The 15,344-nt window shown below is 34.1% G+C and overlaps 2 protein-coding genes across 4 annotated transcripts in view; one reads left to right on the forward strand and one right to left on the reverse strand.

The window, feature by feature from the left end:
* Positions 1-4,824, forward strand: part of FGF7 (fibroblast growth factor 7) — a 50,733-nt gene extending 45,909 nt beyond the window's left edge. For all 3 annotated transcript variants that reach the window (XM_046008119.1, XM_046008118.1, XM_046008117.1), the window contains exons 3-4: positions 2,148-2,251; positions 3,544-4,824. In XM_046008119.1, coding sequence (XP_045864075.1) covers positions 2,148-2,251; positions 3,544-3,738 — 299 coding nt within the window. In that variant the 3' untranslated portion in view covers positions 3,739-4,824. The remainder of the gene's footprint in view (positions 1-2,147; positions 2,252-3,543) is intronic.
* FAM227B (family with sequence similarity 227 member B) overlaps positions 1-15,344 on the reverse strand; it is a 201,520-nt gene that overhangs the window by 123,362 nt on the left and 62,814 nt on the right. The window lies entirely within an intron of this gene.

The raw sequence follows: 15,344 nt of genomic DNA on the forward strand, positions 1-15,344 counted from the left end.
GACTACTTTTCATCTACCTTTTAGTAAAATCAGGGTATTTAATGAAATAGTTTATTGAATTTTTAATGACACCTAATAATTCGATCCTTAAATCATTGTTTACATCTCGAGTCCTATTCTGATTATAAGAAAGGGAGTAGAAATTGTGCTATTTAAAATGAAATGATTTGTTGGTCTGAAAATTTAGAATGAAATAAAATAATCATAAATCATTCATGATTTATTAGAATTGAATATAAAATATTTTCATGATTAAAACTAATTTTAATGCTCCACATTCTTCAAATACAAACAGAATCAAAAGCTTTTCTTTCCTTTTAATTAAGATATGTTTGCTATTTATACTTGATATTAACTTCTGAAGTTCAGAAATTAGAGCCATTTTCCTTAATTTGTGTCCTCAAATTACACTAGGGTTCTACACCTTCTGACAATACTTCATAAATACTTAAAAAGATTAATATTCATTCCTTTGCATTTCCTTCATAGACCTAAGTTTTTATGAGCAGCTCTAGAACTCTCAACTGGATGACCTCTGGCTAGTGCTAAGCATAGTATACTGTGAAAAGGGCCTCTATATGCAGCATATATGTGAAACAGATGACAAAAATTAGCAGGCTATATTAATCCTGATGAAGTGGGTTTCAATTTTATTCTCCAGATAGGAAAACTAAAGCAAAAAGAATAAATAAGAGGATGAAGCAAAACCATGGAATAAAAAAATCAGATTTTCCTTTAATTCAGTAAATATTTTGGAAAACAGCTTTTGGAGACTTGATTTTATGCAGATAATTTTCACTTGGAATTTTTTTGCATTATGTTAGGCACAGGAAGGAGAATGTCTCATGGCTGCATCTTCATGTTGAAAGTATAATTAATAGCAGTTATTTAAAAAGGTTCACTAAACTTTTAATTCCTACATTTAAATGTTTTAAATCATTTTAAATGTTTTTAAAAATTTCTTGAGATTTTACTGTATTTATGTGAGTCATTAAAATATAGCACTTAAAGAAAAGATACATAAACGATAATAGGTTATAAATAATAGGTTAGTATTCTTATGGTAACCATGTTTTATAAAAACAATTTCAACAAAGATTAAAAATTAGAAAGGTATAAAGTTATACAGTATCATATGAGCAGGATTCATAATTTGGTTTTATTTTTTTACTTTTTAAAAGTTTTTATTTATTTATTTGAGAGAGAGAAACAGCACATGCAGAGCAGTGGAGTAGGGGTGGAAAGAGAGAATCTCAAGCAGATTCCATGCTGAGTGTGGAGCCCCACCCTGGGGTTCTATCACGTGACCCATGAAATCACGACCTGAGCTGAAACCAAGAGCTGGATGCCTAACTGACTGAGTAACATAGGTACCCCTATAATTTGGTTTTAAACTGTCTTTTCATATATCAAAAAACTCAATATCAGTTTAAAATATTTAATCTTTCTTAAGGCAGTAGGTTCTATTACCATCATTTAAAATTGCTTTAAAAGAATTTTATTCAACTTCTGTAAATTCAAGAGATTTTCTATTAGCACTGATTTTTAACATAAAGTTTAAGAGAAAAGTAAAGATGTTAGCTTATTATATATTTTCATAGTATTGTATAATGATTAAGAACCAGATTGTCTGGGTTCAAATTTCACTTCTGCCATTTACCAGTTGAGAGAACTTGGGCAAATTAAACTTCTCTATGTGTGGGCCTCTTGATCTATAAAACTGGAATAACCAGAGTACTTATTTCATAGCCTTGGTGATAAGAAGGTGAGTTAATATATAGAAGCCTTGGAATAATTCTGAGAATGTGGTATAAGATCAATAAACATTAGCTGTTATCGTGATGATTATTATAGTAAATTAGAAATGTAATTCTAGGGAAGGAAAAGCTAAATTCAAATATTTACCTATTTCTTTGAATCCAGGTATCCTTTTCTATTAAAAAAAATCAATAGTTTGCACTTCCATATTTAACAGGGACTACTCTGGTGTTTGTGTGTTATGGGTAGGTGGCTTCAATCTGAGTTAATAATCAGATTCATAATTTTAATAACTTCTAACTGAAAAAAGGATAAGAACAAATGGTCATTCTTAGATAATCTGCAAAGTTGAGTGAATAACTGACTTATCTTTCTGTGATCTCTTGCAGATATCATGGAAATCAGGACAGTGGCAGTTGGAATTGTGGCAATTAAAGGGGTGGAAAGTGAATATTATCTTGCAATGAATAAGGAAGGAAAACTCTATGCAAAGGTATTGATAACTGATAGCTTAGACTTAATTTTTGAACTTATTTTTGTCAAAAATATGTTGCCTTTTCTTTTCTTTCTTTCTTTCAGAGAGGGACAGAAAGAGAAAGAGAAAGAGAGAGGGAGGAGGCAAGGGAGAGGCAGAGGGAGTGGGAGAGAGAGAATCCTAAGCACAGGCTCCACATTGAGCACAGAGCCCAGTATGGGCCTGATCCCATGACCCTGAGATTATGACCTGAGCCTAAACCAAGAGTTTCACTTTTAACCAACTGAGCTACCCAGGTGCCCCAAACAAAACATCTTGCCTTTCTGAAAAGAAAAGGTGAAACTAATTTCTTTCCAATTATATAATTTAATGATTTCATTAAAACATTATCTATTCAAGCATTGAGAAAACAGTTTTTGCAGGACCTTGGACAAATTACTTAAGCTCTCCAGGCTTGGATGTCTTCATTTGTGAAATGAGTTGGATTAACCGACCTCCCAGGATACTTCCATCTCTGAAATTCCATGTGCATTTTAGATACTTAAAATATAAAATTTCATTCTGAGAATATTAAAGCTCTTTAGTTAAAGTTCACCCAATCTGTACATTGCTAACATGAAAATTCTTGGGAAAAATATTCAGACATTTGTTTATCAACATCAGTCTCACAATCATGGGCTTTGAACTGTGAGCAATCATGTTGTTTCCACTTTATTATGATGTGAAATATGTAACAGTTCATCCCACCATAAAAAAATATAATCGACTTTCATTTGTATTCCCACAGCCCAACAGTCATGATTAACTGGCACAGGCTTATTATATAATAATGTAGGTTTAATGACTGAGTAGTTGGATGAATGAACAAATAAATTTAATTTTCTATCACAATTGCAGGCAGTATAGTAGTAAATGAAGAAAGGTGTGAAATATGTCCTTTGATTGAGGGAGGCAGATGCTCTGCTAATCATATCAAGTCTCATCAGTTAGGGAATGAGTGACTTGGGCATGGTAATATGAGAGCCGCTACTTAGAGTGAAATAGCTCCTAACACTAAAGATTAGTGGTAACCAATGGCCAAAAAGTTAGACATTTGAAAATATGTTGCATAACTAAATATGTGTCATTTTATCTTTTTAAAAAATTTTAAGATGTCTATTTTTTTGCAAATGCTAATTTATATCTAACAAACTGCAGTAGGTCCACTCAAAAGAAAAGGCCATATATGATTTAATTTTACTAAATATTACTGCTTACTATTTGAGTCCCTCTAAAAATAATCTGAATAATGTTGTTTGTTGTTTTAACAGAAAGAATGCAATGAAGATTGTAACTTCAAAGAATTAATTCTGGAAAACCATTACAACACATATGCATCAGCTAAATGGACACACAGTGGAGGAGAAATGTTTGTTGCTCTAAATCAAAAGGGGGTTCCTGTAAGGGGGAAAAAAACGAAGAAAGAACAAAAAACAGCCCACTTTCTTCCTATGGCAATAACATAGTCATATATGGTATATAAGAAACCAGTTCCAGCAGGGAGATTTCTTTAAGTGGACTGTTTTCTTTCTTTTTTTCTTTTCTTTTCTTTCTTTCTTTTTTTTTTAAGCAACAAAGAAAGGCTGGAAAACTACTGAAAAACTGATCAAGCTGGACTTGCGCATGTATGTTTATTTTAAGAGACTGCATTAAAGAAAGATTTGAAAAAAATATACACAAAAATCAGATTTAGTAACTAAAAGTTGTAAAAAATTTTAAAACTGGTTGTACAATCATGATGTTAGTAATAGTAATGTTTTTTCTTAAATTAATTTACCCTTAAGAGTATGTTAGATTTGATTATCTGGTAATGATTATTTAAATATTCCTATCTGCTTATAAAATGGCTGCTATAATAATAATAATGCAGATGATGTTATAAAAGATATGTCAGACCTAAAGGCTGCTGGAATGATTTGTCAGATAATGAAGCCAATACAAACTATGGAAGATGAGCAGTATTTGAAAGTTTTTTTAGTGAAAAATTATAATCCACTTAAATTCTAATCAGAAAAGAAAGAATATTCTCAAGAATTCTAGTATGGAATGGAATCAAATAGGTAGTTTTACAAAAGTAAAATATTAGAAAATGCTTGTACCTATTAACAAGAAGAAAATTCCCAATGCTGCTCAAACTGAAAGGATAATGGCTTAAAGGATGTTTTCAAAAAAATCTTGTATATAAAATAGCAATAATGATGAAAATACTGTATTTCATCTCACTTGGCACAAAATAACATCTTATAATCCCTAAAAGTAAAATTGAGAAATCTTTAAGTTTTTTTTCAAGTAACATAATCTTTTGTATAATTCATATTTGGGAATATGACTATTAATAATGTTCTTCCCATAAGTAATCATGCTTTTTCTCTGTGGTTATAGCATTAAACTCTAAGTTGTATTTGAACTTTATTGTTTTGTTATTTAAGTTTATGTTATTTATAAAAAAACCTTAATAAGCTGTATATGTTTCATATGCTTTTAATTCTAAAGCAATAACAAAACCGTCTGGCTCAACTGCAAGTTACCCTTCCCCCTCATGACCAACACCAAGTCCATGACCAACTTGTCATGACCAACATGTCATGACCAACACCATGACCATAGCACATGGGCCAGCAAATCCTGGATGGCAGACAAAAATGACAGCCTGCAGCCATTCTTACAATAGATGTTGCACAGGGAACAATAAAAAAATGTGAAATATATTTGGCCATATATATATATATATAGATAGATAGATAGATTGGATCATATAAGTAAAATCACTGCAGATACAAGAACTTAAAGGATTTTAAAGTTAGAATATACTTGAGTTCATGAGTAGAAAAGTGCCATAGTTTTAAAATATACATACTGAGTTAGTAATTTTCTAATGTCTAGAAATTTCTGCCATTCAAAATATTGCCACATGGAAAGATCTTTTCCTGATAGATGGCAAGAGCATAATGCCCAAAATAGAACATATAATTAGGTATTTGAGGACCTGAATATCATGAAAGCTTGAGGTGAGGCTACAGGTAATAGGCTTATCTGTAAGATAAAGATAAATTCCACTTCATAATTCTTTGATTGGCAGATTTAGTAGCACTTTATGTGTTCACCAATTGGAGGCCAACATTTATCTAAATTAAATTTAGATACTACTGGAATGCTTATCATTGTGTGTTTAATTTCAAAATATTCCTTGTCAAGTCCCTTTATTTTATATAAATATTATTGACTAATACATTTATAGGCAAAAGTTACATTAAAAGGCTAAATCAACAGGAACAACAGATTCATTTGATCTTCTTGCAGCTCACCTATATGTCAAAGTGGCAGGAAGCTAGAAAGAACTGCCCTTCCTCAGATATACTCTGGGACATGCTATGATTGATCTGGTCTCCGATTCATAGGCCTTGCTAGGCTAGGTTCCTAGATCAGGTTTCTATGGCTGAGGTCTTGTGAAAATATCAAGGGCAGAGGAGAAACTATGTGTTTCCTTAGTGCTTAGCAGAGTGTCTAACCATAAACAATTTTTATATGAATTCATTCAATGTTTGACTATTAAAATTCAGACTAAGACTAATCTTTCTTCATTTTTAAAAGTTAGGGCAAACATGATGATATAAAATTTGAACAGAGACAATATATATTATATATTATTATATAATATAGATATGTATATCTCTCTCTATATATATATATACATACACAATCAAATTACACAGCAATGCTAATTAAGTACACCAAATTTAGCAGTAAATCCAATCTGGTAGTGTTTCTAGGAACACTTCTAATTCATTTTTTATCTTCCCCTCTTTTAAAAATTTATCATGCAAATTTTAGAAAATAAAATCAGTACTAGTTACATACATTTAGAATTCTAGAATCTTAAAACTGTCTCTTGTATTCATCTGTAGACCAGGAAGCTGAGACTGTGATACATCCATAGTAGCTGGTTAGGTAGAAAGAGGTCACAAATGTCTAGGTCACTTAGCATGTATTTCATACCCTCAGATTATTAGGATTATTAGCTAGTAGTTTCCTTCTTTCAAAAAATTTCTATTGAGGGGTACTTGGGTGGGTCAGTTGGTTGTGTCCAACTCTTGATTTGGGCTTGGGTCATGATCTCAGGGTTGGTATTGGAGCCACACATCAGGCTCCATGCTGGGTGTGGAACCTGTTTAAGATTTTCTGTCTCCCTTTGCCCCTTCCACCACCCCCTCATGTTTGCTCTCTCTGTCACAACAATTTCTTTTTTTATTGAGATATGATATTTATGTTTGTATGCGAAGGCAATGTATGTTTTGGCAATTCACTTCATATACAATAATTAGTCTATACTGTGATGATTTGACCAAGAGGAGGAAAGAGATGATACAATTTCTAATCCTGTTTCCTATTCTACTCTTACATGTACCCCTTTATTTACAAATGGGGAATAGTAAGCAAAATGTCCATATAAATGGAGTAATCTTTTCTAAAATGTTCTTTGAAAGGGAAAATTGGTTAAATTCATAGGTTTCCAACAAGGAAGGAAAAAATTAAATGAAAGAATATAAACTGTTAACAAAAGAAGTAATAAAAAGATATTTTCAATGCAATTAGTGAACTAAAACATTTTGTTAAACAAAAGCCATAGTATAAATTATCAGCCTTTGAATTGGCTATAAATTGACCTAATGATAAGAGAGAAGATGCTCTTAGACTTTGCTCCTCGGGTTCTCTAGAGTTACAAAGAACATACAAATGGATTACAAGACCAACTGTAGGAAAAGCAATTCTATAACCACAAATGCACTAAATCAGTGTCTCTCAAAATTGTCTACTGAAATAACAATAATAGAAGAAGAAACGAATGAGGGTCTAGGGAATAATGTAAAGGTGGCACACAAAATTTCTTGAAAATCTTTTTTCTCTTAAAACTCATGTGATTTTTGTATTTTATTTCATAATATATTTGTGTTTGCACTAATATAAAATTTACACCAATAAACAAAAGTGATACATCAGAAACATTTACAAGGTTTATCATGCAGTTTCATTTATATCACTACCCTATTGCCATTTACCTGGACATGAATAAGACACAGGAGATCCATACAATTTTATTATCCAACTTTACACATAGAAGACACATGGCCAAAGAAAATAAAAACTTTATCTAAAGTTCACTATGAATAGGAATGATATTAAAAATATTTAATGACCAGCATGAATGGTTACAGGTCAATTAGAATATGCCACTTATCTATCAGAACAAATACAGGTCACTACAACTGACTTGTGGGTATCAGATGATTATTAGCTGTGACTATTTCTATGATCACTCTAAAACAGTTTTCAGAGAATATCTCTTAACTGGTCTCTATGATTTGAGTTCTTCATGTGCATCTTAATATGAAATAGTTCATTAAAATTTATAACTGTTTCAGCATTGTTGTCAGGATAGTGTTTGTTCAACTTCTATATTTATTCAACAAAGCTGCTGTTTTCAATGAAGTTGATGTTCCTTCAGGCCACATTTACTCCCATTCATCCTCTAACTTTGAATGGTTTATTAAGAAAATGCACTTTCTCTTAGGCTGGGGAGACTTGGCAGAAAGCAAAAAATAATAAAATAAATAAAAATAATAAAAAAACAACAAAGTCCAACTCTCTTCCCCCAAATCCCTGTATTTACTCTCCCCTGAGTACATTTCTTCTTACATGTTCCAAATATCACTTCCTGATAATTATGTGGTTCCAGTTTCCACATCCTCATCATTGAAATTATGAGAATCTATACAAACTTATTTTCTTTCCTATCACCAGAACTTACAACAACTGAAATATGAGGTAAATAATAATAATTAGTTTACAGATGGCAGGACTTTCTTCTTGACAAATCCAGACATGTGTTAGTTATAGATTGTTATTTAACAAATTATCTTAACACTTAATGGCTTAAAACAGCAAATATTTATTGTCTCATGTTTTATGTGGTCAGGAACCTGGACATGGGTTGGCCAGTACTCTCTACTTAGAATCTCTCCTAAGGCTACAATCAAGGTGTTGGCCAGGGCTATGGACATCTATTATTTCAATGCTTAGCTTAGAAAGGGATTCACCTTGGGTCCTCACTGGTTGTTGGCTCAAAATATCACTTTTTTTTTTTTTTTTTTTTTTTTTTTTTACCACATTAGCCTCTCTATAGCACTATTTAAACCATGGCAGTTTGTTTCCTACACAGCAAGGAACCAGACAGAATGCCCAAAATGGAAGCCACAGTATTTTTAGAACCTAATCTTGAGTGATATCCCATTACTTCTGCCTATACAAGGTAAGGAAATTACATAAAGGCATAAATACCAAAAAGCAGGGATCATCAGATACCATCGTAAAGGCTGCCTAACACAAATAATAAGTGGGATTTTTTTTTTTTGCTTTCTTTTTTTTTTTCCATTTTATTTATTTTTTTCAGCGCAACAGTATTCATTGTTTTTGCACAACACCCAGTGCTCCATGCAAAACGTGCCCTCCCTATTACCCACCACCTGTTCCCCAACTTCCCACCCCTGACCCTTCAAAACCCTCAGGTTGTTTTTCAGAGTCCATAGTCTCTTATGGTTCGCCTCCCCTCCCCAATGTCCATAGCCCCCTCCCCCTCTCCCAATCTCACCTCCCCCCAGCAACCCCCAGTTTGTTTTGTGAGATTAAGAGTCATTTATGGTTTGTCTCCCTCCCAATCCCATCTTGTTTCATTTATTCTTCTCCTATCCCCCTAACCCCCCATGTTGCTTCTCCATGTCCTCATATCAGGGAGATCATATGATAGTTGTCTTTCTCCGATTGACTTATTTCACTAAGCATGATACGCTCTAGTTCCATCCACGTCGTCGCAAATGGCAAGATTTCATTTCTTTTGATGGCTGCATAGTATTCCATTGTGTATATATACCACATCTTCTTTATCCATTCATCTGTTGATGGACATCTAGGTTCTTTCCATAGTTTGGCTATTGTAGACATTGCTGCTATAAACATTCGGGTTATAGTGCTCCTTCGGATCACTATGTTTGTATCTTTAGGGTAAATACCCAATAGTGCAATTGCTGGGTCATAGGGTAATTCTATTCTCAACATTTTGAGGAACCTCCATGCTGTTTTCCAGAGCGGTTGCACCAGCTTGCATTCCCACCAACAGTGGAGGAGGGTTCCCCTTTCTCGGCATCCTCGCCAGCATCTGTCATTTCCTGACTTGTTAATTTTAGCCATTCTGACTGGTGTGAGGTGCTATCTCATTGTGGTTTTGATTTGTATTTCCCTGATGCCGAGTGACGTGGAGCACTTTTTCATGTGTCTGTTGGCCATCTGGATATCTTCTTTGCAGAAATGTCTGTTCATGTCCTCTGCCCATTTCTTGATTGGATTGTTTGTTCTTTGGGTGTTGAGTTTGCTAAGTTCCTTATAGATTTTGGATACTAGCCCTTTATCTGATATGTCGTTTGCAAATATCTTCTCCCATTCTGTCAGTTGTCTTTTGGTTTTGTTAACTGTTTCCTTTGCTGTGCAAAAGCTTTTGATCTTGATGAAATCCCAACAGTTCATTTTTGCCCTTGCTTCCCTTGCCTTTGCCGTTGTTCCTAGGAAGATGTTGCTACGGCTGAGGTCGAAGAGGTTGCTGCCTGCGTTCTCCTCAAGGATTTTGATGGATTCCTTTCTCACATTGAGGTCCTTCATCCATTTGGAGTCTATTTTCATGTGTGGTGTAAGGAAGTGGTCCAATTTCATTTTTCTGCATGTGGCTGTCCAATTTTCCCAGCACCATTTATTGAAGACGCAAAAATTCTCGCCAAAATACTAGCCAATAGGATTCAACAGTACATTAAAAGGATTATTCACCACGATCAAGTGGGATTTATTCCAGGGCTGCAGGGTTGGTTCAACATCCGCAAATCAATCAATGTGATACAACACATTAATAAAAGAAAGAACAAGAACCATATGATACTCTCAATAGATGCTGAAAAAGCATTTGACAAAGTACAGCATCCCTTCCTGATCAAAACTCTCCAAAGTGTAGGGATAGAGGGCACATACCTCAATATTATCAAAGCCATCTATGAAAAACCTACCGCAAATATCATTCTCAATGGAGAAAAACTGAAAGCTTTTCCGCTAAGGTCAGGAACACGGCAGGGATGTCCCTTATCACCACGGCTATTCAACATAGTACTAGAAGTCCTAGCCTCAGCAATCAGACAACAAAAAGAAATTAAAGGCATCCAAATTGGTAAAGAAGAAGTCAAACTATCACTCTTCGCAGATGATATGATACTATATGTGGAAAACCCAAAAGACTCCACTCCAAAACTGCTAGAACTTGTACAGGAATTCAGTAAAGTGTCAGGATATAAAATCAATGCACAGAAATCAGTTGCATTTCTGTACACCAACAACAAGACAGAAGAAAGAGAAATTAAGGAGTCAATCCCATTTACAATTTTACCCAAAACTATAAGATACCTAGGAATAAACCTAACCAAAGAGGCTAAGAATCTATACACAGAAAATTATAAAGTACTCATGAAAGAAATTGAGGAAGACACAAAGAAATGGAAAAATGTTCCATGCTCCTGGATTGGAAGAATAAATATTGTGAAAATGTCCATGCTACCTAAAGCAATCTACACATTTAATGTAATCCCTATCAAAATACCATCCATTTTTTTCAAAGAAATAGAACAAATAATCCTAAAATTTATATGGAACCAGAAAAGACCTCGAATAGCCAAAGGAATATTGAAGAACAAAGCCAAAGTTGGTGGCATCACAATTCCGGACTTCAAGCTCTATTACAAAGCTGTCATCATCAAGACAGCATGGTACTGCCACAAAAACAGACACATAAATCAGTAGAACAGAATAGAGAGCCCAGAAATCGACCCTCAACTCTATGGTCAACTAATCTTCGACAAAGCAGGAAAGAATGTCCAATGGAAATAAGTGGGATTTTTTAAGGTCACTGCTACAAGACAGGATTCTTTAGGGCCTAATAAGAATAATTCACAGCTTTTCTTGGTGAGCCATTCAGCAGAGAAAAATAAGCATATTCTCTGTGGCAACATTCTTGATACTTTCTGAGGGATACTGTATAGCCCATTCTTGCAAAGGTAATTGAGAAAAGGTTGGAACCATAGTTTAGACTGCCTATTAGCTTGAGTTGTGCTTCTTTAGAACTCCTAATACAGCTGGAAAACTAACAGTATCACTTTGCCTCTATATAAATGATATGACCGAGCCTTCAGACCTAATCTGATGATAAGCCTCCCTTCCGCTTCCCTACCTCAAGAGAGTAAAATCATATATACCAGCTGAAACCTCCTTGAGCCATAGAGAGTCTTATTCTAGATGGCAGAGGCAATCAATCACAAGTTGCACATGACCATGTGAGGATAAGAAGACCTAAAAAGACAAAAGACTTGAAAAACAACCAATTTTAATGCTAGATGCATATTGGAATCACCTGTTGCTGTTTTTTTTTTTTTTTTTCAAAGAAAATGAGGCCTAGCCCCCAGGTCAATTGCATCGGTATATCTGGGATGGGATACAGGCAGTGATATTTTTTAAGTTCCCCAGGAGATTCTAAGGTACCTATGCATTTGAGAACCAATTGGCTAAATGGGGGGTGGGGGTGGGAGTGAGAAAGGAAATCCTTTTAGGATCTATACCTGGTTCTTAATTTTTGTTTCTTCCTTAAACACTCTGAAAAGCCTTATGTTGCTTCCCATCTTAATTCCATAATCAGAAATAGAAAGTATATAACCAGGAGATTCATATTTCTGTTAGTGGAAAGTTTGAAACAACCAAAATAACCAATGATAGATCAATTAAATAAGGAGAAGTAAAATAGAGGTCTTCTCATTTATCTAGACTGTCAGATCCATGAATTGACTGATTAATAGAAAAATTTTGTTAAATTGATATATGCATGCCTTCAATCTTTTTTTTTATTTCAGACATAACAATGTGCATTCATTTACCGGATTTTATGTGGGGCTATGAACTCTGAGTATGATTCTAATAATTATCATGCCCACTAAATATTGCCTACAGTGTACAGAGAATTCAATGATATCTGCCAAGGAATCTGCATGCATAATTCTGGATTGTTATTTTTCCCTGGTGTCTTGCCCACACCTAATTTAACATCTGAAGTTTTTAATCACTGACCTTTTCCATTGCCACTCCATAGGCAACTCTAAAAACTTTGATTTCTGTCTTGAGTAATATGGGAAACAATTGCAGCTTTGAACAGAGGAATCGCATAGTCTGAAATACAACTTAACAGAATCATTGTGGCTGCTCTGTTTGAAAAAGGACTACGGTGTATGTGGGGGTACCCTTTGCATAGTTTATACCCCATAAATGTCTGAATGCAAAAACAATTGTAGCTCTCTTTCTAGTGTTTGCATTTCCTTTTAGCCTCAACCATGAGTAGCAAAGATGTAACCAGGGGTCCAAGAAGCACTATAGACTTTGAAATTGTATTGGAAAATATTCTTGTCTTTACTTCACCAAAACCCAGGCAACTTCTTTTTCAACATCTTTAGGTGTATCTCTTTCTTGGTCCTTCTACAATCTCATGACCTCATGTCTAGGGTTAAGCAATAGTTCCTTAATCATTCTTCTGTCTCAAGTTCTGCCCCATCTCAGATGCTACCTAACTCCTAATCTTCCTAAAATACTACTTTGACTATGTCAGTTGCCAGCTGAATAATCCATTTTCTATATTGCCTATTGGATTTAAATTCTTTAAAATATCATCCAAAGCTGTCAAACAATTAGCTCTACCTTACCTGTTCAATCTTCTCACTGCTCAACACAAACTTTATAGTTTCCTTAGTCCACTGTGTTTATCCCATGGTCTGTCTCTCCTCACCAACCCATAAGTTTTATAAGAAAAATGATCTTAGGTTTTTCTTCACTTATGTATCCCAAGCACCTTTGAAAGCCTCTGGCACAGAATAAGCACTCAGTAAATAGTCACTAAATAAATAGTTAAACCAATTCCAATTCAGTGACAGAATAATGAGCATACATCACTATGAAGCATGATTACAATATTTAAGGAAGATACAAATGTAATTGTTACAAATGCATAGAAACATACCACCTTGTTTTGTTCAAATTGGTGACTAAAACTCTCAGAAGAATTCAAATCCTTATTTACTTCACCTTAGCATGGCTTTTTCATGTCTCTCAATTAAGAATGTTAATGCATTTCATAATACAATGAGAATCCACCTTTTTTTTTTCATGCTATCTGCACCTCTGACAACTGCTACCAACCAACAAATTAATGTATCTGGGGGAGGCATTTGACAGTCACCCTGTGACAGACTACGGAAGATAATCTTAAAAGCTAAATTAGTACTTAGAAAGTTGCTTGGTCAGGGCACCTGGGTGGCTTAGTGGGTTAAAGTTGCTTGGTAACATGGCATCAAAGCAAAGGGAGGTAAAATGGCTTTGAAAGATATATTAACCAAATTATTATAAAAATAGAATTCACAATGGTCAAATATGGATAGTTCTATAAAAACACTGCGGTTGGGGCACCTGGATGGCTCAGTGGGTTAAAGCCTCTGCCTTAAGCTCGGGACATGATCCCAGAGTCCTGGGATCGAGCCCCACATCGGGCTCTCTGCTCAGCAGGGAGCCTGCTTCCTCCTCTCTCTCTGCCTGTCTCTCTGTCTACTTGTGATCTCTATCTGTCAAATAAATAAATAAATAAATAAAATCTTTAAAAAAAAACACTGCGGTTTCTGATTCTTCAGGCTATATCTATTTTGTGCCATATGTTGTTTATCCCACTTTTGTTCACATAGTCTTTCTCCACATAGTATGAAATACAACCAATGACAATACAATAATACAACTTATTAAATTACACACTGAGAGTTTATATCTCTGTCCATCTTAGTGTTTTGAGGTTTCCTCTCCCTTTAGCCATGAAAATTCCTTGGTTTTCTTTCAATATTGTATAATGAAAAGCACAATGTTGAGATTTCACTGGTTTAATTCTCAGAAAGCTACTTTATTTCCAAGTTTTAAGAGTTCTTTTTTATTGTCCCTAAACATTGCTGACAGTGAAGAGGTAGCAAATTGACAGAGGTAAAAATTAAAGTTGAAGTAGCTATTGGGCTATTGTTCATTGGGCTATTACTGTTTCTGGAACATATCATTTGCTAAATATCACTAGTACTTGTATATGAAGTAACTAGTTACTAGTATACTAGTAACTATGTTTCTTTTCTGTTTCTTATCTCCCATAGCACTAAGTATAATGATATACACATAGGTACTTAAAAGTTACATGTTAACTGAACATAAGGATATTTTACTGCATATAGTTTAAACTACAGTTTATAAAAAATCATGAAGTATTTTAACTTCTTAACTTTCAAGCCAGATAAAGAAAAAATTTGGTTTAAAAACTAGGGGAGAGGTATAAAAATAGTTTTTAAAAAATGATCTTCATCTGAGTTTAAAAGGTTATATGGTGTTCCACAATAAGAGAAGTGAAGATTAAAACTTTAGTCTTGTAAATAGTTTAACAATACACTGGTTAAAGGGAGCTGACTTGTAAATCCTGAGTCATTCCAGATACTGAAATTCTATAACTGCTTACATTCCAGTCCTAAAAAGGGAGATATGCCATTTGGTTTGGAAGGCAAATTTTAACTATCTGCTGTCTACTTTGTTAAAAACAAAAACAGAAATTTTTTTAGTTTAAAATTTTGGAGAAAAGTTAAGCCCATATGATAACAAACATCTCAAATGTCAAGGAGAAATTATGGTTTAAATACATTTTGGATTAGAAGAAGCAATTCTGAGACAGTATTATACACGGAGCATAGGTTATTTTATTTCTTGAAAGTCATATATATGCACACATGCATATATACATCCACTCATGTTTTACCCCAATTCTACACTTCACCTGCCTTAGCATCCCTCTAGCACACAGATAAATATATTTATACACACAAGGCACACACATGAGATACACATAAACACACATGGGCATACACACAACTATTAG

This window comes from Meles meles, chromosome 6, assembly GCF_922984935.1.
Source record: "Meles meles chromosome 6, mMelMel3.1 paternal haplotype, whole genome shotgun sequence".
Classification (NCBI taxonomy): Eukaryota; Metazoa; Chordata; class Mammalia; order Carnivora; family Mustelidae; genus Meles; species Meles meles.